This window comes from Capricornis sumatraensis, chromosome 3 (genome assembly GCF_032405125.1).
Source record: "Capricornis sumatraensis isolate serow.1 chromosome 3, serow.2, whole genome shotgun sequence".
NCBI classification, from domain to species: Eukaryota; Metazoa; Chordata; class Mammalia; order Artiodactyla; family Bovidae; genus Capricornis; species Capricornis sumatraensis.
The window spans coordinates 20,207,281-20,230,956 of NC_091071.1; the positions used below are offsets into that span (position 1 = coordinate 20,207,281).

General features: G+C 45.7%; 1 protein-coding gene across 2 annotated transcripts in view; it reads right to left on the bottom strand.

The window, feature by feature from the left end:
- Positions 1–267: 267 nt before the first annotated feature.
- The window catches only part of PRKCB (protein kinase C beta), a 374,584-nt gene continuing 351,175 nt past the window's right edge, over positions 268–23,676 (bottom strand). Inside the window, exon 17 of one of the 2 annotated variants that reach the window (XM_068969543.1) lies at positions 268–818. In XM_068969543.1, the coding sequence (XP_068825644.1) occupies positions 666–818 (153 nt within the window). In that variant the 3' untranslated portion in view covers positions 268–665. Of the gene's footprint in view, positions 819–6,729; positions 6,889–23,676 lie in introns of those variants that run through there. The other variant, XM_068969542.1, reaches the window with a different exon arrangement.

The window sequence follows — 23,676 nt, forward strand, 5'->3', positions numbered from 1 at the left end:
AGTCCAGAAATCTACATAAAAATTTCATTTTTTAATGTTGACAACAATTTCAATTAAATGAAATTCTGTGCCAGTGAAATGAAGCTTGTCTATGGGATCAGGCTATGACTTCCCAGAGTGTAACCCCTGCACCAGACTCTATTTAAAAGCAGACATGTGAACAAGAGTTGGCATATATTAACTCAGTTTAATCATATCAATTCTTAAACAAAAAATTTCCTCCAAGAGACAATAGTTCACAGTAACTGCAAAGCTTACTCACAATTTTTAAAAATATCAGTCATGCTTAGCATTCAAGGGGGATATTATAGAATAACTGTAAAAACTTTTACCAGGAACATTAGCTTCTGACTTTAAAAATTACAAATACTGAAGCATTTTGGTATCAGACACAGTAGTTTTGACATCATCTGTTTGTTTGATGAGTTTCTGGAAGTTTGGAAAATTGTACTTCTAATATTGGATAAAGCGCTTATTCTAAACTAAACATTTTCAGATGTAGAAAACAAACTAGCAAGCTACACATACGAAGAAAAGCCCTCTAGGACAAGCTCTCCATGTGTGGAATGCCAGCATATGCACCATGAATCCTGGAAGACTAGAATTGATACATACACTTGGCCTGAAGTCTTATACTCCAGGCTTACAATGGAGTTTGCATTCACCTACACATTAATGACAAACTCTGGGTTAGTATAGGAGAAGCCAGCAAATTCATTTTGGTCCAAGTTCATGATGAAGAGTTTATCAGTAGGCGTGAGTTCCACAGGCTGTCTGGTGAACTCTTTGTCGAAATTGGAGGTGTCTCGCTTGTCTCTCTGCCAAATGGAAAGCAAACACATTAACAGGGCATAAGGAGGAGGAAATGTGACCGAGACATGCCAGTTATTGGGAAGCTGATGACGTCTCATGGGCAGAGTCGGGAGAAGCCCTGTGCTGACCGGTTTTAGCAGCTGCACTGCAATACTATTCCCTGGCTTTCATTTCACATCGTATGTTGGCTTCTGGAGAGAAAACTTGGTGGAAATTTTCTAAGAAAAGAAATGAGACATTGATTTTCTTTAAGGATTGCCAGAAAATATGGTGTGTGTGTGTGTGTGTGTGTGTGTGTGTGTGATTTTCTTCGGCTTTGAGATGAGTTGGAAACTACCTCTTACAAGGTATAATGTCATAGAAATAGTCATGTGGTAGAGCGTCCAGGAGAAAATCATTCAAGAGCGCCCCCTGTGGCTAGGAGGCTTCTTTCTTTAAAAGGGAGAAGAGCTCACAACCACTCAGATCCCCAGAAGGCAGAGTGGCAAGAATGGGGACATTAGATCACTGCTCAATGAAAGGAGGGGATCACTATCCATCCCACATTCCCCGGGGCAATCGAGGCTTTGAAGGGATGCTCAGAAATCCACCCACAGACTAGAATTTTAGTCTTCATCAGCCAGAGGTTCTTCTGATGATCATCAGAGATCTTCTGATGATGCATCTGGTTAAAAAACTCAGTCTGGAAAAGCAGTCTTAAAATATTCTTTTCTCCTAGTTGGTCTGGAGTTTCATTTTTGGGGGGTGGGGGTGCAGAGGGGACATCAATCCCCGTTTACTAGCTATAGTTTGGGCCAAATTTCACCAGGGAATGTCAAGAGTGTGGGCTCATGAAAAGATCTCACATCTGTATGATGCTCTCGCCTCTTCAGGGTCCTTACCAGCCTATGATCTTCCCATCCTCACCACCCACCTGGGGGCAGGTAGAGCTCCTCGCCCCCAGTGCTCTGACATATGAGAAAACTGAGGCACAGGAAGGTAAAGTGACTTGCCCAAGATTCCACAGCGGGGTAGTGACTTTTACCTGACCACATGATTCCCAATTATGCTTCATCTTAGCCTCTCTGACTGGGGGACAGTTTGATGGCTGGTGTATTGCAAGGACAACCAAGGATAACACATGGGTTTCACTGGTACTGGGCAGGTTACCCGGCTGAAGCCAGAGTGGTGTCAGATTGTCAAGAAGGGAGAGAACTGACTGATTTGCTAGAGTTTGGCCGATCATTATCCCTGCTTTAGGTTTAACCCCTAAAGGGCATTGACTGACAAGGATTTCTCATTGCTGGCCTCACTACCCTTTGCAAAATGCCTCTCACAGGAATGCCTTCTTTTTGACTGCTCCCCTGAGAGAGGTAAAATATCCCTATGAAGCTCCCCTACTTACTCTTGTGGTATATGTGTGGGGGTGTGGAGTGAGGGGAGTATGAGGAATTCAATTCAGTAGGTGTGGTCAGAGGGGAGTGAGCTGAAGATAGTGGTGGAGCTGATTTTTGGGTAGTGGGCATCTCCTGCCATGCCCCACCCACTCTGCTTTTTTCTCATCCTGCCAGCTGCCAGCCTGTCCTGTGCTGTCCCAGGCACTGAATGCATTCTTTCCTGTGTTCAGAGAAAGGCTTGAATGCCAGCTTTTCCTTTAATACTGTCTGTGCCTCCCTCTCTAAACCCCACTAGTCATACCTAAACATCTTTCTAATTGTCTTCATTGCACTTGCTGCTGTCAGAAATTGTCATGATTATTTATTGCCTCTTTGCAGGGGGGTAAAGTCCTTGTCTGTATATTTCCAGTGCCAAGACTTGGTACATGGCAGGCCTTCCATGATTATTTGCTGAATGAGTGAACAGATGAATGAAGACTTAATGAAAGATGAGCCTCTTGACTTCTGACAACTTACAGTTGTCCCCAAGCTAGAGATCTCACTCTAGAGCAAAATAATGGAATTTGTTCCCACTGATCCTGTGGGTCGCTCAGATGGGCCCTTGCCCATTGTGAGCCCCAATATGGATAGAATTGTGTGAGGCTCCTTCAAGATCTGAGAGCTCCAGGGCTGGGTGTTGGCCCTGGGAATACCTGAGGCTAGAAGACAGGCAGCTGCCTCCTTGCAGGTCCCCCGGTGTGGCTTTCCCTGCCTGTGGGCATCCAGCAGAGGTTCGCTTTGCATCATCCCCAATTACGAAAGTCCTACCCCATTTGCTGTATTGGTGATGCTTCAATCAGCCACATGGTCCAAACAAGACTCGCCACTGTGGGCAGATCCTCAATAGAAAAGACCCCTGAACTTTACCCTAAAAGTTGGGAAAGAACGGGCCTCTCTGTTGGGACAATTCCTTTCCGGGCTGATGGTATCTGAAGTTACATGAAAATAGTTGCACTCACCCCAGGAAGGTTACCAAACCCAGGTCTCCTGCATTGCAGGTGGATTCTTTGCCATCTGAGCCAGTAGGGAAGCCCCACTAATTCCACTGGCTTCCTAGTAATTCCCCAAGATGGTCACTGTGAGCATGGCCCTGTGTTTTCTTAGAAGAGAAGGTCAATGAGGAGTCCAACAAAGGAAAGAGGGATTCTAAGATCCTGGTAGACAACTAGCTGTGACTACCCTGGACTGTGTTGAGTCTTCTTTAGATTTTCTTATTTAGTTTCTTTTTACAAAATGACCCTCTAATTTAAGTTCTTCTGGAAAGCAGCAGCCTGTCTCATCTAGAAGAACCAGGTGGTGTCAAGCCAGGGGCAGTGTCTCCTGAGGGCCCGAAAGGGTAATGCCTGCAGGAATCTGGACTAACGACTTGGAACTGAGTTCTGAAACTAGTTCCCTCTCATCATACAGGCATCCAGTCAGCTCACATCTTCATGATTCTGTGATCGGATCAAGTATGGAGACTGTGCCTTCAGCCTCCTAGAAAGAAACTCATCCCAGCTCTTGTCTCTCTTTCCCCACCTTGGCATTATAGGATTGGACCAGGAATCTGGGTTGAGAGGGTGCTGCTGTATCTCCTTTAGCCTCCAATGTGGTCTCCAGAGAGAAAGAACCCCAAAGTCTTCTGATGACTCTTCCTTTCTTAAAAGAAGTCTTCCCTGATTAACCTAGAGACGAGTTATCTCTAGAGCACATCGTGCTTTTAATGACTTGTTTAATGACTACCTTCCTGGGTTGCATCTTCATGCTCCCCACCATGCTCCTGGCACCCAGGATAGAGCCCAGCACACAGTCAGTGCTCACTAAATGCTGGCTGGGTGAATGAAAGGAGGGTGGAATACATGCACAATCACAAAAACTAATTTAAAAATCTTTCTTGGATGTGTTGCAAAGTATTCCGCTGAGATTACATCTGTTCTCAGTCTCCTCTGCACTTGAAATGTTGATGGAATAGGCAACTGCAAGAATTCTAATGATCCCTCCCTTTCACAGAAGGCTTCCCTGAACAACTCTCAGCTCAATGCATTAGGGGAACAGAGGCTTTGGCTTGAGTATCTACTTCTGGGAACTATTAAACTTTTGAAAAATAATGTCAGCAATTTGGAAAATGTAGAGTGCAGTAAATATAATACATATATATACACACACACAGTATATTCTTTCTATTTATATCTATTTATCTCTATCTACCTATTTATTTATATCTATTCACTCATCCTACGTAGTTCTCTAAAGTTGTCTCTCATGACTTGTCGATGGCCCAATGTTTCTCCTTGATTTTAATCTTCCTGAGAGTATATCCAAGTAAAGGCTTGGTGACCCAACAGCCAGATGAAAGACTTCAAATAACCTGTTGGTGGGCATGGCTCAGAGACGGCAGTCACAGAGGAGGGAGACCTGTATGGAGATTCAGGAAACTGGGTTTGCATTCCAACTGGCTGACTTTGGGCAAGTCACTTCCTCCCTCCTGATGCCAGTTTCCCAACAATACAACGAGGAGGCTCTTCCCTAGTTTTCCTCCTTCTCTTACCTCCTAAGCCTGAGAGCTAGGGCTTCGTGTCTGCTTCCCCTGACGTCTAGATTGTGACCCACAACAGTGGCCACAGGGATGGTCCCCAAGCCCCCAGCAAGGAGACGAGAGCAGGCAGAAAGGAGTGAACAGCAGGGGGCTTTGCCCAAGTGGAAATCAAATCACAATTTTCTTAAAGATGAGAAGTCTCCCCTAAAGGACACTTGTCAAGTATTTTAAGTTCCCTTGATGGTCTCTTAGAAGCCCTGGCGCTTGTGGAAATCACTTGACTTGTGACAAGAGTTGCCTTCAGGGCTGCCTGAGGACAGCGGGGGACAGGAGGCGGGATGGGGGACCACCTGCTGTCCTCTGCTCAGAGGGAAAAGGAATTTCCCCAATCAAGGGGTTTCCCTGGGCTTCTGGGGGTTCGTGAAGCTATTTGCTAGAAAGGATGAGTCTGAGCTGAGAGGCGTAGTGATTTCGATAACAAACTCAACAGCCCCAGCCCTGCTCCTAGCTGGCCCCTAAACTTGCCTCTGGTGAGAATCTGAGCCTTGAGCTCCGATCTCATTGGAGAACCCCCCAGCCAGCTCATCCCACCCCATCAAAGGCCCCCAGGAGTCTCTAAATGATCCACAGTTTCAGTCTCTCTGACTGGCTGAACACTGGGGCCAAGATTAAGATCTGGCTTTAATTTTTTCTGTCCTGAAGCCTCAGGAGGCCCCATTCTGCAGTTTGGGTCCGTGTTTTTCATAAATAGCCGTTTTCCTTGAAATAGTATTTCTTCTTTTTTCTTGCTTTTTTTTTTTTTTATTGTATCTCGATGCTAGAAGAAAAATGGCACATAACAGATATCCAGATACAAACATTTCCACAAACATCTTGCAAAACAACATCAAAGTGAAGAATACAACTGTCTATGTTTTCAAGACATGGTGTCTTTCTCAGAGCACTTAATTAGCTTTCCGAAGCCAGCAACAAACCTAGACAAATCCCATCCGAGCAGGCATGGGTCTGCCAGGCTCTAGAGCCGTCTTCTCGGTAAATCAAAGCAGGTCATTGTGGTTAATAACATTTGGACACGTATTTCAAAGCATGTGTAACAAAAGTGAGTAACTTTTTTTTTTTTTTTTTTTGCATTTGAACAACAGAAATAAAACCCCAAAGCAAATAAAGTTTGAAATGTAATGTAAAACCATGGCCCTTTGGGACTTTGCTAAAGTGACCATGTCTTTTCAGGGAGTAAGTCCAAATGCCCTGTTCAAGTAGTTTGGGGATGAAGGTGATCGGGGGACACACAGAACCAGAAATTACAGCATTAAGGTAGCACCCAAGCTGGTTGCCTTATGACTCCTGGAGGTGCCCTTAGATTGAAACTACTAAAAGCACACTCTTGGAATTTTAAAAGGACTTAGATAATCTTCTTAATTTTTGAGTTAAAAAAAAACCAAAATTTTATTTTTAGCATGTTTTTTCCCCAAAGCTCCTGGGGCCTCCAAACCAGGAAGAATGGAGGAAATTCCCCCTAAGGCAAAGCAACCATCTACTTGGATACAAGGCAAGCTCCAGGACTGGAAGCAGGAGAATACTGCTAACATCTGATTATCCACTTGTTTGGCAGGAAAAAAATCTAGATTGGATGGTTGGCGTTGGAAAAGGGATGAAAATGGCGGTGCAGGAAAAAAGGGGAGAAAGCAGTCATGTTCTGTCCCTGCCTGATCTACATCACTGACATGCTGGGGAAAATAAATGCTACAAGGACTTTGATAATGTGCTGATTATGCAGCCACATTGTCAACGCGCCATCTGCATAATCCCATCTCACAGAGATGCTCCAAAACTACCTGAGGACATTTGGGTCCTGAAACATGGTCACTCTAGTTTCATCAGCAAATAAAACATGGATGCAACTTTGCAATGAAAAACAAAAAATGTCACCACAATAGCCGTTGAGCTTGAATGACAGAAATGAAGGACGGAAATCTACACAGCTACTTAGCTCTTGACTTCAGGTTTTAAAAATTCAGAGTTAACAAAGGAAAATCCTTCGAATTCTGATTGGTCAATATTCCTGATGACTTCCTGGTCAGGAGGTGTTAGAACTGGTGGATGGCGGGTGAAAAATCGGTCGAAGTTTTCAGCATTTCGCCCACACTATGAGAGGGGAAGAGAAGAATTTGTGGTGGGTGGAAAAAATAAACTAAACGAAACTGAAAACAGAACAGAACCAAACGAAACTGGGTGTGGCTTTTCCAAGCCCTTCCCTTTCACTACCTCGGAGAGATTGTTTTGATGATCAGAAATGAGAGCAACATAAAATGCAAAATTCTCATGACCACGGATCGGCAGGTGACCTTGAGCTCCCGACCTTCAGTTCCTGTAGCTCATGAGCTGCCCGTGGTGTCCTTCTGGGCAGTCAGGAGCTGGATGGCAGCATGGGATGGTGGGGATGGTAGCATGTGGCATGTTCTCCCAACTCCACCCCAAGAAGCTGGCCAACCTCATTCCTGAAGGAGATGGGATTAAGGTCCCTGAGATATTTTTGTGGTACAAGATTCAAAGTAATGACCCGTTTATACTTCACCTCGGAGATTCCCAACATTAAGCCGCAGGTCTCTTAAAGCGCTGTCCTTTGGCTCTCAGTCATCTCTGGAGACATTCTCCAACTCCAGAGATACAAGAGTTTACATGCTCCAGTTAATGGAGAGAAACATCCAGACCTGGGTTTGGTGGCTGCAATGGCAGGGCCACTACGAGGCCCTGGTTGGAAGGAGAAATCATTGACCCTTAATTACAAGGCACCAGGAAATAAACGCAGCCATTCTCCCTCCAGATGGGAATGAAGGGTGTGGGATGAAAGCCAACCCAGTGCTTGGGATCTCCCCAAGCTCTCGAGAAGAAACCATCACCATTTCTCATGCCTCCTGCTGTCCTTCTCTATGACAAGGTCCTGGTCTGAGGTAGGGTGATAACGTGCGCATGCGTGCGTGCGTGTGTGTGTGTGTGTGTGTGTGTGTGTGTACATATGTTCACTCGTGAGTGAGCACATACACATGCACACACCAGTTCCCATCTAACGAGAAGAGTTGAGTCACTAGGCCTGATCTTCCTCCTTCTTCACCAGCAAACCCATTTGCATGAAGTCTCTCAGTGTTTCAGCAGCTACAGGAGGCAACCACAGCCTAAGAACATAGTGGGAGTGATGACAATCGTGATATGCATGCATGCCCAGTTGCTCAGTCCTGTCTGACTCTTTGCAACCCCATGGACTGTAGCCCGCCAGGCTCCTCTGTCCATGGGATTCTCCAGGCAAGAATAATGGAGGGGGCTGCCATTTCCTTCTCCAGGGGATCTTCCCTACCCAGGAATGGAACCTGAGTCTCCTGCGGCTCCTGCATTGGCAGGCGGATTCTTTACCACTGAGCCACTTGGGAAGACACTAATAATTATAACAGCTAATGTGTATTATGCATTCTGTATGTTCCAGGCGTGCTAGAATGCTCTTTCTTTGTATTACTTTTATTTCATTCTCCCAAAGACCCTATGAAGTGGGTATTATGGCCGTCCCTATTGTATGGATGAGGAGACTGAGGCCAAGGAGGCGATGTAATTTGTTCAGGGTTCCACTGCTAACAAACAGCGGAGCTACTGTGTCAGCCAGGTTTGTCTGTCAGAGTCCAAGCTCCCAGGGCCACGTTGCAAAATGGCTGGCGGGCTGACGACTGACCGCACAGAGTGGGATGAGGGGCACATGGGGTAAAATCCTGGAATCACTGCCTGCTAGGTGTGCAACCCTGGCCAACTCCTTTTAAGCCTCAGTTTCCTCTTTTGTACACTAGAGACAACTCTAATTTTTCTCAAATGAGGTTCTGATGAGGATAAAATGAGATCCCGTGTGGGACTGACACCATGCCTGGCACTGAGTAAGTGATCAACACAGCCAAGCTGTGAGCATCGTTGGTTCTCGTTTTCCACTACAATTCCCCCCAGACAGGATCCACTTCCTATGATGGTGTGTTTCCATGATGTTGAAGTTTTAAACACTGAGGAAACAGCCTTGCATTTTTAAAGACTCGTGTCAAGACTTGGAGAAGCACATTAGTTATTCCAAACTAAACTGTTTCAGCTGTTTTGACAGCTTGGCCTCAGTACCGATAAGGGACCGCCAACCAAATGACCAAGACTCAGGTTTTTTCTTCTGGCCAGTGGGGCAAAACTTTCGTCTGCACAAAACCTTTGCCGTCAAGGTCAACACAGTGCGATCAGGAACACCGTCCAGATTCTTTCATTGCTTATTCATTTTCTCGTTCATGAAACACTTCTTGAGTACCTTCTATGTGCCAGGCCCTGTGTTAATAGTAAATCATAGAAAATCCATGCCTCACAGAGCTTACGTTTTACTGGAGAAGCAAGGCAATCAATAATACATAAAAATATAACTGTAAATGTATATTTTAATGCCAGATGAGGAATTCTCTGGCAGTTGGGTAGTTAGGACTTGGTGCTTTTCCTGCCGGTACCCCGATTCCCTCCCTGGTCGAGAGAACCAAGATCCTACAAGCTAGGCTGCGTGGCCAAAACTCCCCCAAAACAACAAAACAAAACAAATAATAATGCCAGATGGAAACAAGTGACATTAAGAAAAACAGAGTCGGGGTGAAGAGTGAAGATGAGGCCATTTTTGATAAATCGGTCAGCTTGGAGGTGACGGTCCAGCAAGCCTTCAGCCAGGAGGAACTGTACACACACTGGCAGGAAGAACATTCTGGGTAGAAGGAACTGCAGGGGCAAAGGACCCAGGACGGGAGCTTGCTGGGCATGATCACTGAACAGCCACGAAGCCAGTGTGGCCAGAGCAGTGACCAAGGGGCAAGCAGGGGTCTGAGAGCTCAAGAGGGGACTAGGAGCCAGATCACTGGCCACGCTAGCCCTGGGAAGACAGAGGCTTTTCCGCTCAGCTTGATGAGAAGCGGCTGGAGAATTCTGAGCACCGAGGAGGCAGGCTCTGACAGCAGCGTCCCTGGGACTGTGTCCAAAACAGACCGATGGGTGAACAAGGGGGAAAGGCAGAAGCAGACCAATGAGGAGGATGCTGCAATCATCCAGGCAAGAGAGGACGGTGGTCTGGAGGAAGGTCACAGAGGGGAAGATGGGAAGATGCATTTGACTGGGGAGGGGTCTACTTTGAATTGCGAGTTGATAAGATTTGCTGATGGACTGGCTGTGGGGTATGAGAAGACTCGTGGGCTGAGCCACTTGGTGAGTGGGTGACACTGGGGTAAAGCATGTTTGGTTAAAGAAACGGAGCCTTGGTTTCATTCATGGTAAGTTGGAGAGTCCAGTGGAGATGTCAAAGGTCAGACAGGAGTCCCTCGCTGGGCCAGGAAAGGAGCAGGCACTGGACTGATGGTGGAGGCAGCGGGGAGGGTAGAAGATGGTTGCGATCATCCGGAGGAGAGAGATGGTGGACAGGGTTGTGGAAAAAGAGGGAGCAGACGGGATGGAGCTGGAAAAAACAAAGATGTCAGCAGCAGGGACTGGAGGAGTGGGATGGTGTATTACAAGGCAGCCCTGTGGGGGCTTCTGGGTGTTGGGACCCCAACCAGCTAGCACAGGAAGCTGAGACACAGAGAGTCTTCAGGGGCCATTTTTCTTAAAACAAAAACAAAAACAAAAAACAACGAAAACCCATCCCTTTCCCATCCACACCAGAAGGCTGTTGCTTTGCTGGGGCCTCCCCAGAGGCTATGATGGGAGATGGAGAAACAGCTTCTGGCAGCTCTGCGGCCTCCTCTCCCATCACTCCCCCGACTGCCTGGAGAACAATGAAATCTTTAAGTGAGATAGCCGAGAGGAGATGCAGGAACAGGGGTTAACCAAGGGGGCACAATACAGCGGGAGCGTGATTTCCCCTGCTAATAAGCAGCTTACGAGCCTGGCAGATCACAGCCTCCCTAAGTGTTTCCGTGTTTTTCAAATAGAGCTGTCACTGCCCATTAGCTTCAGGAGCGCTCCCTAAATGGAGACGTCAGCCCTTGGGAGGCACAGCCCGATCAGCTCTGCGCCTGCTGTGTCCTTGGAGAATGGGCAGCTCCGCGGCTGGGATCTAATTACAAACGCAGCGTGGACCACACCTGCTTCTCCGGCTGGGAACGCTTCAGCCTCACTCAGAAAAACACCCAACCCCCTTGTCATCACTGGGGCTCCTGGAACAGAACGGGGGCCAAAGCCAACTAGGTTATTTAAAGTCATACGGAACCTCTTCCACAGTTGGAGAGGGGAGTGAGGATCGTGATGTGTTCGCTTGAGCCCCCAAATTTAAGAGCCAAGACCACCTGAAAATCTTATCTGTGAACTGTTACACGTGAGCTCTTTTTTCCCCTCTTTTTCTTCCCTTCCTTCTAATTTCTGTTTCGTTGTGTTAATAACAGCTCCAAGTCTAGCTGTCAAATGTGGAGTTGGCTCAGTCACAGCAACCACAGAGATCTTTCAAAGACGCCAACCTGGATATGTCACTTTCCTGCTCTTGTCTGCGGTGGCTCCCCATGGCCCAAAGCCAGACTCCTCAGCATGGTTTACAGGTTGTACAGGACTCGGTGCTGGTCACCTGGCCAACAGCCCCTTCACTGCCCACATTCCCTAGACCCACTCCCACCCCCAACACACCCTCCAGCTGTGTTGAAATCCTCCTAGTTCCTGGAACGCTCATGCATGCTCACCTCCAAGCCTGAGCACAAGCTGTCTTCTCCACCAGGAAGCCTTGCCTCCCACCCTGTTCCCTGTCATTGCCTACACGTCCTCTGTCTGCAGTCACTTCCTCCAGGAGCTTTTCCTGGAGCCCTCCTCTACACACCTGGGTTTAGCCTGTCAAAATACAGGAAGGGACTCCCTCGTGGTGAAGGGGTTAAGACTCCATGTTGCCATCCCTGGTCAGGGAACTAAGATCCCACATTCCGAGGTTCAAGAGACACAGTGTTCATCAAAGAGTTGTTAGAGGGGAAAAAAAATTTTTTTTGAAATCAACTCTTGACCAATAGGGAAAAGAGTTGAATAAATAATGATATAACTATTTTTATGTATTACCATGCAAAACACTTTTAAAAATTAAAATAAGATGTAGAAGAATCTCATATATAACAGTTATATATAATTAATAACAGTGTGTACAATATGTTCCCATTTTATAAATTATAGACATAAATGCATGTATACTATTGATGCATGTGTATTATATATGTGCTTGTAGAGACTGGGAGAGTCACAGACTGTTTGATGTTTCTATTTTTATGCTTATTGTGTTTTTGAAAATTTAAATAAGTCAAGTAGTATTAATAATAAGTATCTTTTTAAAGACTTTTTAAAAATGTGGACCATTTTTAAAAAGTCTTTGTTGAATTTGTTACAATACTGCTTCTGCTTCATATTTTGATTTTTTGGCCATGAGGCATGTGGGATCTTACCTCCCAGACCAGGGATCAAACCACACCCCCTCTGTTGGAAGGCGAAGTCTTAACCACTGGACTGCCAGGGAAGTCCCTACAAAGCCTATTTTAAATGAGGGAGCTATTGCAGTGGAGAAAAGGGGGAAAATAGGAATAAAGGGAATGGAAATATTTAACCCAATTGTTAAAATCTGCCTGGTGCTGTTTAATGAGCTTCATGTTAGTTAAAAACCCTAAGATTTCCCTAATAGCTGTCCCAGTGTGTACTTTGGTGCTAAGGGAATGATGACGAAGGCTAACATTTAGCTTATCTAAATGGGCATCTTCCATCTACTGATTTGCTGGGTATCAGAAATGAGATGGCATATAAGACGTCCCTGTCCTTGTCACCATGGAGCTTACAGTCCAGCAGAGGAGACAGATGCACAGATGGACAGCATGGAGCTGTGTGACACATGCTGCCACTGAGTACAGAGGTGAGGGACCTGAGGAGACTAGCTCCGGGAGAAAGAAGAAAGTCCAGGGAGACTTCCTGGAGGAAGCAACATCTAAGCTGAGTGGGATCAAAAAGAAAGATATTGCCTCTTTGGAGGAAGGAAGGAAAGAGCCCAGGGAAGAAACAGAAGTGAAAAGAGATCAGCAACAGAAGACACTGGAGAAGAGAGTGAGGGTCTGCCCCATACTCTTTGCTGCTTGACCGGGCTTGACAACGTGAGGCCAACGGCACAGGGGAGCTTCCTGCCCAGCCTCCATCAAGACATCAGGGCATCTTCAGGAACTGAGCCTAGGGCATGATGAAAAGATACCCAAGCATATAGTCTGAGTAAAAGACAAAGAAATCTCTCTTTTTTTAATGTGCAAATTCAATGAAATTCAGGATCCTTTTTATGCTGTGTGGGTCTCCGCAGCAGGAGAACGCAGGAGGGTCCCACCCAGTGAGCAGCAGCCAGCCACGGTCAGAGCCACACACACATTTGATCATTTTTAAAAGTTGTCTGTAGACCAAGGTTTTTCTCCCGAGCAGAGTCAGACAATATTCCAAACTGTCTGGCCTTTGGCAAAGAAGGAAAGATTAAAGCCTCCTTTTCTGATAATGAAGGTCCCTTACTATCGGGAATATTTGATCTCTGTGTCTAGTTAGGAAGAAGTTGGCAAGAGAGAGGTCTTTTGTGCTGGATAGCAAGTTTCATTTTTTAACAAATTTTCATTTAAAAAACATGCAATGTTTGTTTTCCTCAGTCTCAATTTAAATGCTACCTCCTCAGAAAAGCGATTCCAGATCACCTCCAAGTCAAGGAGCTCGCTCTTTTCTCCTCTTCCTGTTCTTCTCTCTCAGAACAACCTGTTCATTTCTTCCATAGGAAATAAGATGTGTGAATATCCAGATCTACATGTTTATTTCTTTGTATATCTGTCATTGTCTATAGTCCCATCTAGATTGTATGAGCTACTGTATGAGTTTACAATCTTGATGGGAATATAGATGATGACATGGCAACCCACTCCAAAATTCTTGCCTGGAGAATCCCACGGACAGGGGAGTCTGGTGGGCGACAGACCATAGGGTTGCAAAGAGTTGGACATGATGGAAGCTACTTAGCATGCACACACACACAGACACACACACATACACACACACACACACACACACACGAGAGCTGAAGCCACATCTGATTGGCCCACACCTGAATTTCCAGATCTCATTATAGAGCTGGCACTGAGTGCTGTTCAACAGATAAATGGTAGTATATATGAAGAGCTTATTTTTAGCCAGATACTGTATAAGTGATTTACAAGCATGATCTCATTTAATCCAACAGGTCTATGAAGTCTGCTCTACAACAAGGAACAGATTTAGAGCTTAAGTAACTGACTAGGATTTGCGCTCAGATCTGACAACTGATCCATTTATGCAGAAACAAACAACTTGTTCACAAGTGCCAAGAGAAAGAACCAACAAAGTCCTTTATAATTCTACCACCCCAATACCTTCATTATCTTAACATTTTGGTCTACATCCTGGATGGCTGGGTGAATTGATCGATGAATGCTTTTTACTCTCTAAAAAATGTAGAATCATCACTTTATTCTTTAAGCTGCTTTTTAAAACTAGATGAAATATACTCTAAATGCTTCCCCATGTCAACAAAGTAACATATTGTTCTTATCCATTCTTTAAAATTCATCCTAAACCTAAGCTGTTGCTGGCTTCAAATAAACTAGCCCTTAAACAGTAATTGTCCCTTTTATTTGCCTGTTTTTATAGCCTTGATTCTCATACATCCGTAAGATAGGCAGGAAAGATTATCTCCACTTAACAGAAAATTTGAAAAGTTAACAACTTGGTCAGGGTCATACAAGGTAAACGAGGAGAGCTAAGATTCAGTCTGGTCTGCTTGATTCCAGAGACCACAGGGTGTCAGCGACATCTCACTACCTTGCAAATTGCACCTGATCATGTGACATGGACTTAAAAGTTAAGTTGAAAAAGAAAAAGTTAAGTTGACCTGGGTAATAATCTTAGCACCATCAACCTGCAGATAATCTGTAAGCAAGTTATCTAAATTCCCTTGGCCAGATTTCCTGTTTTGTCAAATGGATCTATCTTGCACGGTGCAGTGAGAATGATTTGACAAATGTACATAAAAAAATCTGACATGGTAGCTGGTAGCTGCATTGAGTTGTGACTCAGCCAGTCCCATCCAGTGAGATAGTCTGATGGGGTTGGCTGTACCCTGGCAACAGAGGGGTCCTACGGGCCCTGCCACACCCCAACCTACCCTAGTGAAGTGGGAGATAGATGGGCCCCTGAGCTGGATAGTTGGAGTTTGTCCAGCAGAGTAACTTGGAGATCTGTTTTCCCTAGATACTCGGAGGACAAAGTGGCAGGAGCTGAGCTCTGCTGGAGCAAAGCGATAAAACAACCAAAAGGAGGGGGTGCCATCCCATAATAGGTGCTGTCAAACCACCCACAGGCCTCTGCACTGGAATCCATTTTGGCCAAAACCTGTGCAAGCATACTGGGGAGGGCCCTAGGCCAAGTCAGGTGTGGAGAAGAAATAAGATAGCCAGCCAAAGGTAAGCAAAGACCCGGAAGAACTGCCCTATATAAATGATTTAACTGCCTCTTTACTAGGGCTCCTCTCCATTAGGGAAATCGCCCACACCCTCCTGGGTGTGTCTCTCTGCCTTGCTTCTTCTGTCTTAAATAAACAAACTGTTCCACTGTGTGCTCTCCCCCACAAGCTATGCTGTGTCTCTGATAATAAACTTTGTACCTGTTTTTACAGTTTTTGCCTGTTTGAGAAATTCATTTTTCAATGGGGACAAGGGCCAGGGGAATTTTGCTCCAAGCCTCTAACCCCTGGTGGACTAGCAGCTAGGATTCCTGGTTTCCATCCTAGCCACCCAGGTTCAATTCCTGGGCAGGGAACTAAAATCTCTCTTCAAGACCACTCACTGCTGTCTCTCTGAGATCACCAGAATATTACTGTTAACAGTTACAGGCACTTAAAATACAAAAATCTGTCCCATCAAGGTTGGCAGAGTATGTGGGAAGCCACCAGGTGACGTCAGGCCCTGGGCTCCTGGTGAGAGACAGTGAAAAAAACGTGGACCCAGGCACAAAAGGGATACCTCCTGTCTCCCATCCAAGCCTCACTCCCTTGGAAAGACATTTCAAGCAGATTCACAATCCACCTCTGAGTTGTTGTTTTTCATACCCTAATTGGAGGGCATTTTGTGATTGTTTTTAAGAAACTGTACTTGTAAATAACCAAGAAATACACTTTGGATCTTTCCCTCTCTGGGTCATGGGCATGTCTTGGTCCTCCAAGTTCTACTGTCATCAGAAGTCTTCATGGGACTCTGCTCAATGTGATGTGGCAGCCTGGAGGGGAGTTTGGGGGAGAATGGATACATGTATATGCATGGCTGAGTCCCTTTGTTGTCCACCTGAAACCACCACAACATTGTTTATCAGCTATACACCCAATACAAAATCCTTTTGGTGATTAAAAAAAAAAAAACTTAAAAAAAAAAAAAGAACTCTCCACGGAGTCAATTTTTCAAGCAAGAATGGTTGTGGAAGAAGGAGGAAAGTCAGTCAGCTCAGTGCCATGAAAAAAAAAAGAAAAAAACTCCAAGATGGAAGGGAACAAAGCGAGGGATGGGAATTGAAGACGAGCACTGATACCCTCATGTGTGACGTGGAGGACCTCTCCAGAAGCTCACCCAGGACTCCGATCACAGTGGGTGGCTCTGGGAAGAAGAACGAAGGAGCCTAGTTAGGGGTCTACAGGGAGGCACTTAATTTCCCTGCATAGCTTTTGATGCTGCTGGAAGTTTTAAACTCTTTTCAGATTTTTTTTCTTAAGGAAGGAAGATCAAAGTACCCAGTTTGACGAGGTCAAGAAAGAAAAGACAAGTCTATGAGAGGAGGCAATTTTGAGGTCACTGATGACTCAATGAGAGGGATTTCAATAGAATGGTGGGGGCAGAAGCCAGATTGCAGTGAACCATGGAAAGAACGGAAGGTAAAAAAAATGGAGGGAGCAAGAACTCCATCCAGTTTGTATGAAAAGATAGAGCAGTGGTAGAATGGAGAGATCCCAGTCTCGAGGGAAGAGATTTTTAAGATGAGAGATGCATGTTTCTGTATTGAACAGAATGAATCTGAAAAGAGCCAGAGTGGGCATCTGCTTGGTTTGCAGGTACAGCGAGCAGCTTTATTTTTCTGGGAGAATCCACTCCTTCCCCTCTGCAAGATGTCCACTTTAGACAGGGGCAGACCCAGTCCCTCGACAGGTGCCTGGACCTGGCCAATCAGAACATTCCATCCCCCAGGCACAGTGATTGCTTTAGCGATGGGCACATGACCGAACATCTTCCAACAAGACTGAGTTCCAGGCTGCAGGAAATTTTAGAAAAAGGAAGCTCTCTTTCAGCAGGAATTGCAAAAATAATGGGGTGTAGGTCTGGAGCAGCTATGGGCCCAAGAAAAACTTTGGAGAAGAAAGAAGTCAACAGAGAGGAAAGCAATCTTAAGGGACACAGAGAAATGGATTGTTTTTGACACGGTCCAGACTCTGGATCCAATCACAACTAAATACTGTTAAGTCAGTTTGAATTGGGTTCCTATTTGCAACCCTAGGAGTTCTGATTAATATATGGAGAAGCTGTGGACACAGACTGGCCAGAGTAGACATGCAAAGGACACGGGAGAATGGGGATTCAGAGCAGAAAGGAAAGGGAACGTCTTCATGAAGGGAACCTGTTTGTTGACATAAACAGGGAGGTAGGTCTAAGAGGTCAAGATGACTGTGCAAGAGCAGGAATGCCACCCACCCAGGGGCACCTACGAGCCTCCATCTCCCCCCAGCTTACGAGATGGGGCTATCTGCTGAGACCAAGATGACCGGAACTTTAGTTGGGGGACCTTCAGGAAAGAGAAGGTTTGGGGACTTGCCCAGGGGACTCCGAGAGGGACGGATGGGGAAGGCTTAAGAGCCTGGCTGAGATCAGAGCACCTATAACTGTGGAGGCTCAGAGGGGTCCAGTTACTTGCCCACCTTCACTCAGCTGCTGAATTGCAAGGCTGATGTTGTTGTTGTTGTTGTTGTTTGCTATGCCGCCTCATTTGTGGGATCTTAATTCCCCAACCAGGGATGGAACCCAGGTCACAGCAGTGAAAGCGCTGAGTCCTAACCACTGGACTACCAGGAGATTCCCAAGGCTGGTGTTTGAATCCTGGCTCTGCTGACTCTGTCCATATTCTTTCTGCTTGACCCAGTCTCCTTGGATCCATGGGCTCATCTCCTCGAGTTCTCCCAACCTACAGCTTTCTGGGGTGCTGTGATAAGCATTACAACCTGGGCAGGGTTGACAGCAGAACTGAGGAGCTAGGCTTTATGGACATTCACCCAACAGAGCCCATTCCCCAGGAATGTATTTAAACTCAGGACTTGACCAAGAGCAGTTCAAATCCCACATCTGAGTAGCCGGGTTGGGAGATGAAAGAAGAAACATTACGGAAGCAAGAATATGGGCTTCGGAGGTAGACTGATAGGATTTCAAATTAAATTGGCTTGTGACCATGGGCAAGTTACTTAACCTCTCTGAGCCTGCTTCCTTACCAGTACAGGGTGGGTAATAATAGCATCTATTTCAGGGGGTTGTTGTGAAGGTGAAATGATAGATAAGTGTGCTCCACTTTCTACTAAAATTGAATAATTTCATAGAATATGGCTGACCCATTTTATTGTTACTGTCATAAATAGTTGTTATTATTAAGGTCCTGCATGCATTCAATGGAAGGCTAGTTATCTTGTTCTGGTTCTGTCATATTCCCCATGTAAGTCCCTTGGGCAAAACTTGGCCTTCGCTTCCTCGTCTCCAGCATGGAGGGGTTGAATTCCACTTCTAAAGTATTTTCAGTTTTTGACTGCTGTTATATTTCAGTGGTCATGGCCAGATATATCCTAACAGCTTCATGCTCTCTCCCAGCATGTGGCCTTTCCACCTACCATTTCAATCAAACCATTGCCTCCTCTGCCAGGGGACAGCTCAAAGTCATGCACCTGGCAAATGATTTAGAAACTTCATTTGGCCCAGGGACCTGTCAACTTGAACCATCTTTCAAAGGGAGTCCGGCTGAATCCGCAGCGTAAGTAGGTTCTCCATGGACAGGTGGAAAGGGAGATAAAGAGATACACAGACTCTAGGCTGTGTGTCCTAAACAGCTCTTGGCTATTAGTCGGTGTAGGAAGGTCGTCTAATATTTTGATTAAGATCTCTGCAAACTCCACACTTTGAATAACCAAAAGAACAAACAGAACCGGGTGGGGAAACGTCTACTTCTTAATGAGCCTGTCCTGAGTGCCTCATTTCAGATGCTGCCATGCCCCGCATCCAGGGGTTATTCAGTGTCTGCTGTCTTTGTCAGCCTCAAAATCAGCGCCTTAAGGAACAAGTGAGATTTTCATCTTTTAAAAATTCTGCCAGAAAATTGTAAAAGGTGTGAATATGCTACTTGTTTGTTGCAATATTTTAAAATAAATTTTAATTCATTTGAACTGTAAGAATACTTAGTCTTTTTCTATTATGTAATGGACAACATTAGACGCTGTTATCATGGTTCTCTCCCATCAGTATGATCACAGACCTTATTAAAAGGGGCTGCAAGTGCTTCTAATAATCTTTCCAAGATACTGGGCAGGTGGAATCCATGGTTCCACACCTCCTAGTTGCTGGACTTTGAGCAGATGTCCTAACCTTTCCAAGTTTCATGCCCTCATATCTGCAATACTGTGACAATGACACCTACCTCATAGGGTTGTGAGAATTAAATGAGGTAATGCCTGGAAGGCCCTTAACACAATTGCCTGGCTCTGCCGGAAGAGCTCGATGTTTTTTTCCTAGTGTATTTGAATAGTACAGGTTTTATGGAAAAGTATTTTAAATCCTAATATTCAAAAAGGTATTATTCTCTTCAGCATTTGGTACCTTGGGGGAGCTAAGTTCTATTCTTAAATAAATCATATTAAGTCAAAGTTAGCTCCCTTTCTTAAGCCTTGAATTTGGAGTTTTAATAGCAAACATACAAAGGTTATGCTTTGTGGCTTCAATTCAGAAATGTCAGCACATCAAACACACGTTCAGATACGCACACAGAGACACTTACTCACACGGTATAAAGGGCAATTGGCTTTGGAGGAGAATGTCACATGAACAGAATTGCAGCTCATTAAAGTAGTGCTTGACGCTTTTGACCTCAGCTACATAAACAGTGTTTTCAGATGACAGAATTACTAAGAAACCAAGTCCCGTGAGCACGACTGAGTCTCTGAAGCAGTTCGGCATTTAGATGCCCAGAAGATGCAAGTAACAGTATGTGATCCAGTAAGTAACCTATGCGGTATTTTGGAAACAATATTAAACGAAAGGCTCAATAAAATACAATGGGGGATAAGGGGCTCTGTTGGGTTTTTCTGTTTGCTTTTTAGTTTGCAAGATTCCAAGACTTTCCAGATATGCAGATGCCTCAAAATTCTACAGGGCTTTCCAAAAAGTGATGAGACTGGAGAAGAGGTAACCAGAGCAGAAATGATTGGCATCAGCCTGTTGTACGTGTGGGGTTGGAGTCTGAGAGCCTGACACCAAGGCTGGGAGGGAAGGAAGGAAGGAGGGGTGAGCAGGCTGATCACATCTAGATAGTAACCAATGGCCAGCTGGGATGAAAGGATGTAGGAAAAGGGTTCTTCTTAATGTTTATGTCCCGCCCAGATGTACTCAACTCCTGCCCAGAGTGAACCGATGATCAGATATATCTTAGAACAAGAACAGAGCCACATTTACTAGTGGGCAGATGGCTGTACACACCCTAGCGATGAAGGCTCTCTGGACTGTAACAAAACAGGACATCCTTCTTGCCCTGTTATTAATACTTTACTCTCCTTCTTCAATTTGCTGCATTGCCTGTTGGGTAAGTGGATCCAAGGGCTGCCTCCATGGGGCAGCTGGAGCCTCGAGCCCAAGGTCATAACATGAGGTGTCACGGACACCAGTGGACTTCACTCACTCGGGCATTTTGATTTAAAGACTTGATGCTAGCCTGGGTTTCTCTGGTAGCTCCAACAGTAAAGGATCTGCCCACAATGCAGGAGACCTGGGTTTCATTTCTAGGTTGGGAAGATCCCCTGGAGAAGGAAATGGCAACCCACTCCAGTGTTCTTGCCAGGAGAATCCCATGGACAGAGAAGCCTGGCTGGCTACAGGCCGTGGGATCGCAAAGAGTCGGACAAGAATGATCAAGTAACACGCACATGCTAGCCTATCTTGCTAACATCCGTGAGACTATAGCACCTCATACTACAAATTCTCCAAAAAAACATGCTCACCACCAGAGTGGTCTCAATGCACCCTCCACTACAGCATAGCCAAACTCCGGGCTGATCACCCAGTGGGAACTTCTGGTTACAGACCTTGGCACACGGAGCGTTCCATGTCATGACGTCATTCACACGGACCGGAAGAAGTATAATCCACTGGATAACCATGCCCTGCTCGATGCCCTCAAGCTGGCACTCTAGATTCCAGAAGCTTCCATGACTATCCATTTCATCAGTTCACCCTACTTCTCACCAGGCCCAACACTCAGCCATCACTTTATACCTGAGGGCAATTATGCAGGTAGTCTGGAGTCTTCTTCAGCCATTCCTTCATGCCCCTGGGGTAATTACTGAGCACCCACCAGGTGCGAGGAACTGGGGAGGGACTGAGGAAGCCAAGATGAACTCAACTTGGAGGCTAGAACGTCATCCTGTCCATGTGTTGAGCACCTCTCACCTGGATCAGCAACCTGCCCCTGTCCCCACAACAGTCAGATCAAGCTATTTCTCTGCCCATCTTAGTTGGAGCAAAAGTCAAAGATCCTACAACGGCCTGTACCACCTGCCCCTTGCATGGCCTCTCTGATCTCATCTCCGTTTACTCTCTCCCTTGCCTGCTCCGCTCAGCCACCTGGACTCTCTGCTCCTTCCTAAATGTGCCAGGCAAGCTCCTGCCTCAGGGCCTTTACACCTGCCTCGGGGCCTTTGCACCTGTTAATACTACCAAACCACTTTCACCCCCAGATATACACATGGCTCCCTCCCTCCCTCACCTTCTTCCCATCTCTTCTGAAATGTCACTTTCTCAGTGAGACTTTCCAATGACCCCATTTAAAACTGACCTCTCAGGGACTTCCCTGGTGGTCCAATGGTTAGGAATCCGCCTTGCAATGCAGGGGATGAGGGTTTGATTCCAGGTCAGGGAACTAAGATCCCATACATCTCGAGCAACTGAGGAGCCCACATACTACAACTACTGAGCCCTAGTCCCACAACTAAGACACAATGCAGCCAAATAAATAGAGAAACTAAAACTGACCTCTCTGTGACCCAGCTCTCCAAGTCCCCACCCCTCCATAACGCTGATCAACTTCTAACAAACATACCCACTGATTTCTATGTTTATTATTTGCCCACTCCCTCTAGAAGATTAAGTTCCACAAGGGCAGAGATTTTTATTATTTTTACTGTTGTGTCTCTATGACCCAGAAGAGCACCTAACCTCAATAAACAGGTGATGAATGCGTGACCCATAACACCGCCACTAGAGGACAGAACCAGATCACACGGCTTCTCAACCCACTGCCCCACGACACACCCAGTCACATACTCTGCCCTTCACCCACAAACCAGGAGCTTCCACTCACCACACACTGACCCAGAAGACCCTGATGGGCATCCCAAGTCACATACAAAGAACATTCTGTACTAAAGCTTATACACCCCTTCAGCACAGCCTTCACCATGCTACATGGCACACCAATTACAACAGGATCTACCAGTCAACTCACTGGCTGGTTGTACCCCACACAAGCCCTTGCTATGCCGTGGTCCAGTGGCAGTATCTCATTTGGGAGCATCATAGAATTGCAGCATCTCAGGCCCTGTTGTAGACTGGCTGAATCAGAACCCACATTTTAATCATATGTCCAAGAGACTCTGTACACACATTAACGTTTAACAAGCTCTGCTAGGCTACATCATGGCGCCTGTACCATTGGCTGGGCAATGACAGGCTGTGGGAGTCACAGCCCTCCCCTTCCAAAGTGTAACAATTCATGCATTGCATCATCAGTTCTTTCATCACACAACCAAATGATGCTATGACAGATACAATTCAGTACCCAAATTATAGCCCTTCATAAATAGGGTAACTTACACAACAACCAATTTATTTGAGCTTCACTGCTGGGCATGAGAAAAACTCCCTCTGTGCTCTAATAAATACCCCTAAAGAATCCAGTATGTTCCTCAGCACAGTGCACTGCAACATCTTATTTGACAGCCTTTCATTGAATCATTCATTTATTCAGTAAAAAAATTATTAAGCACCCGTTATGTGCTCAACCTTATGCTAAGCACTGGGATCCAACACTGAAAAAGACAGTCTTTTGGTCTCGCCAGAAAGACAGACCTTACACTGAACAGTTACGACAAAGTGTGATGAGTTTGTTGATAGGACTTTAGCAGATGATCCCTACTCGGCAATTGACAAGAGCTTCCCTGAGTGGGTGACAGTTTACTGATTTGATGAGGAGGAAAGAGTAAGGTACCAGGAGGGCTAGGGAGGGAGGGAGCATGGGACGGCTCTGGGGTTCCCAGGTGGCTGGCTCTGAGGGAAGGAAGGCACTTTGAGTTTGAGGAGCTGAACGGCACTCAGCAATGCCAGTTCTTGAAGTTAGGAGCCTGGGGAGGCAGTAGAGGCTGGTTCAAGGAAGACCCTAAAAGCCATATATGCTGAGGAACAATAGACACTATCCCAGGGGCGGGCAGAGAGCCATTGATGGAGTGGGGTCGGGAGGGAGGGGGTTGGAGAGGCGAGGTTTAAGCAAGAGAATGACACAATCGGAGGGACATTAAAAAAAATTACTTTTGCACCCTGAAACAACAAA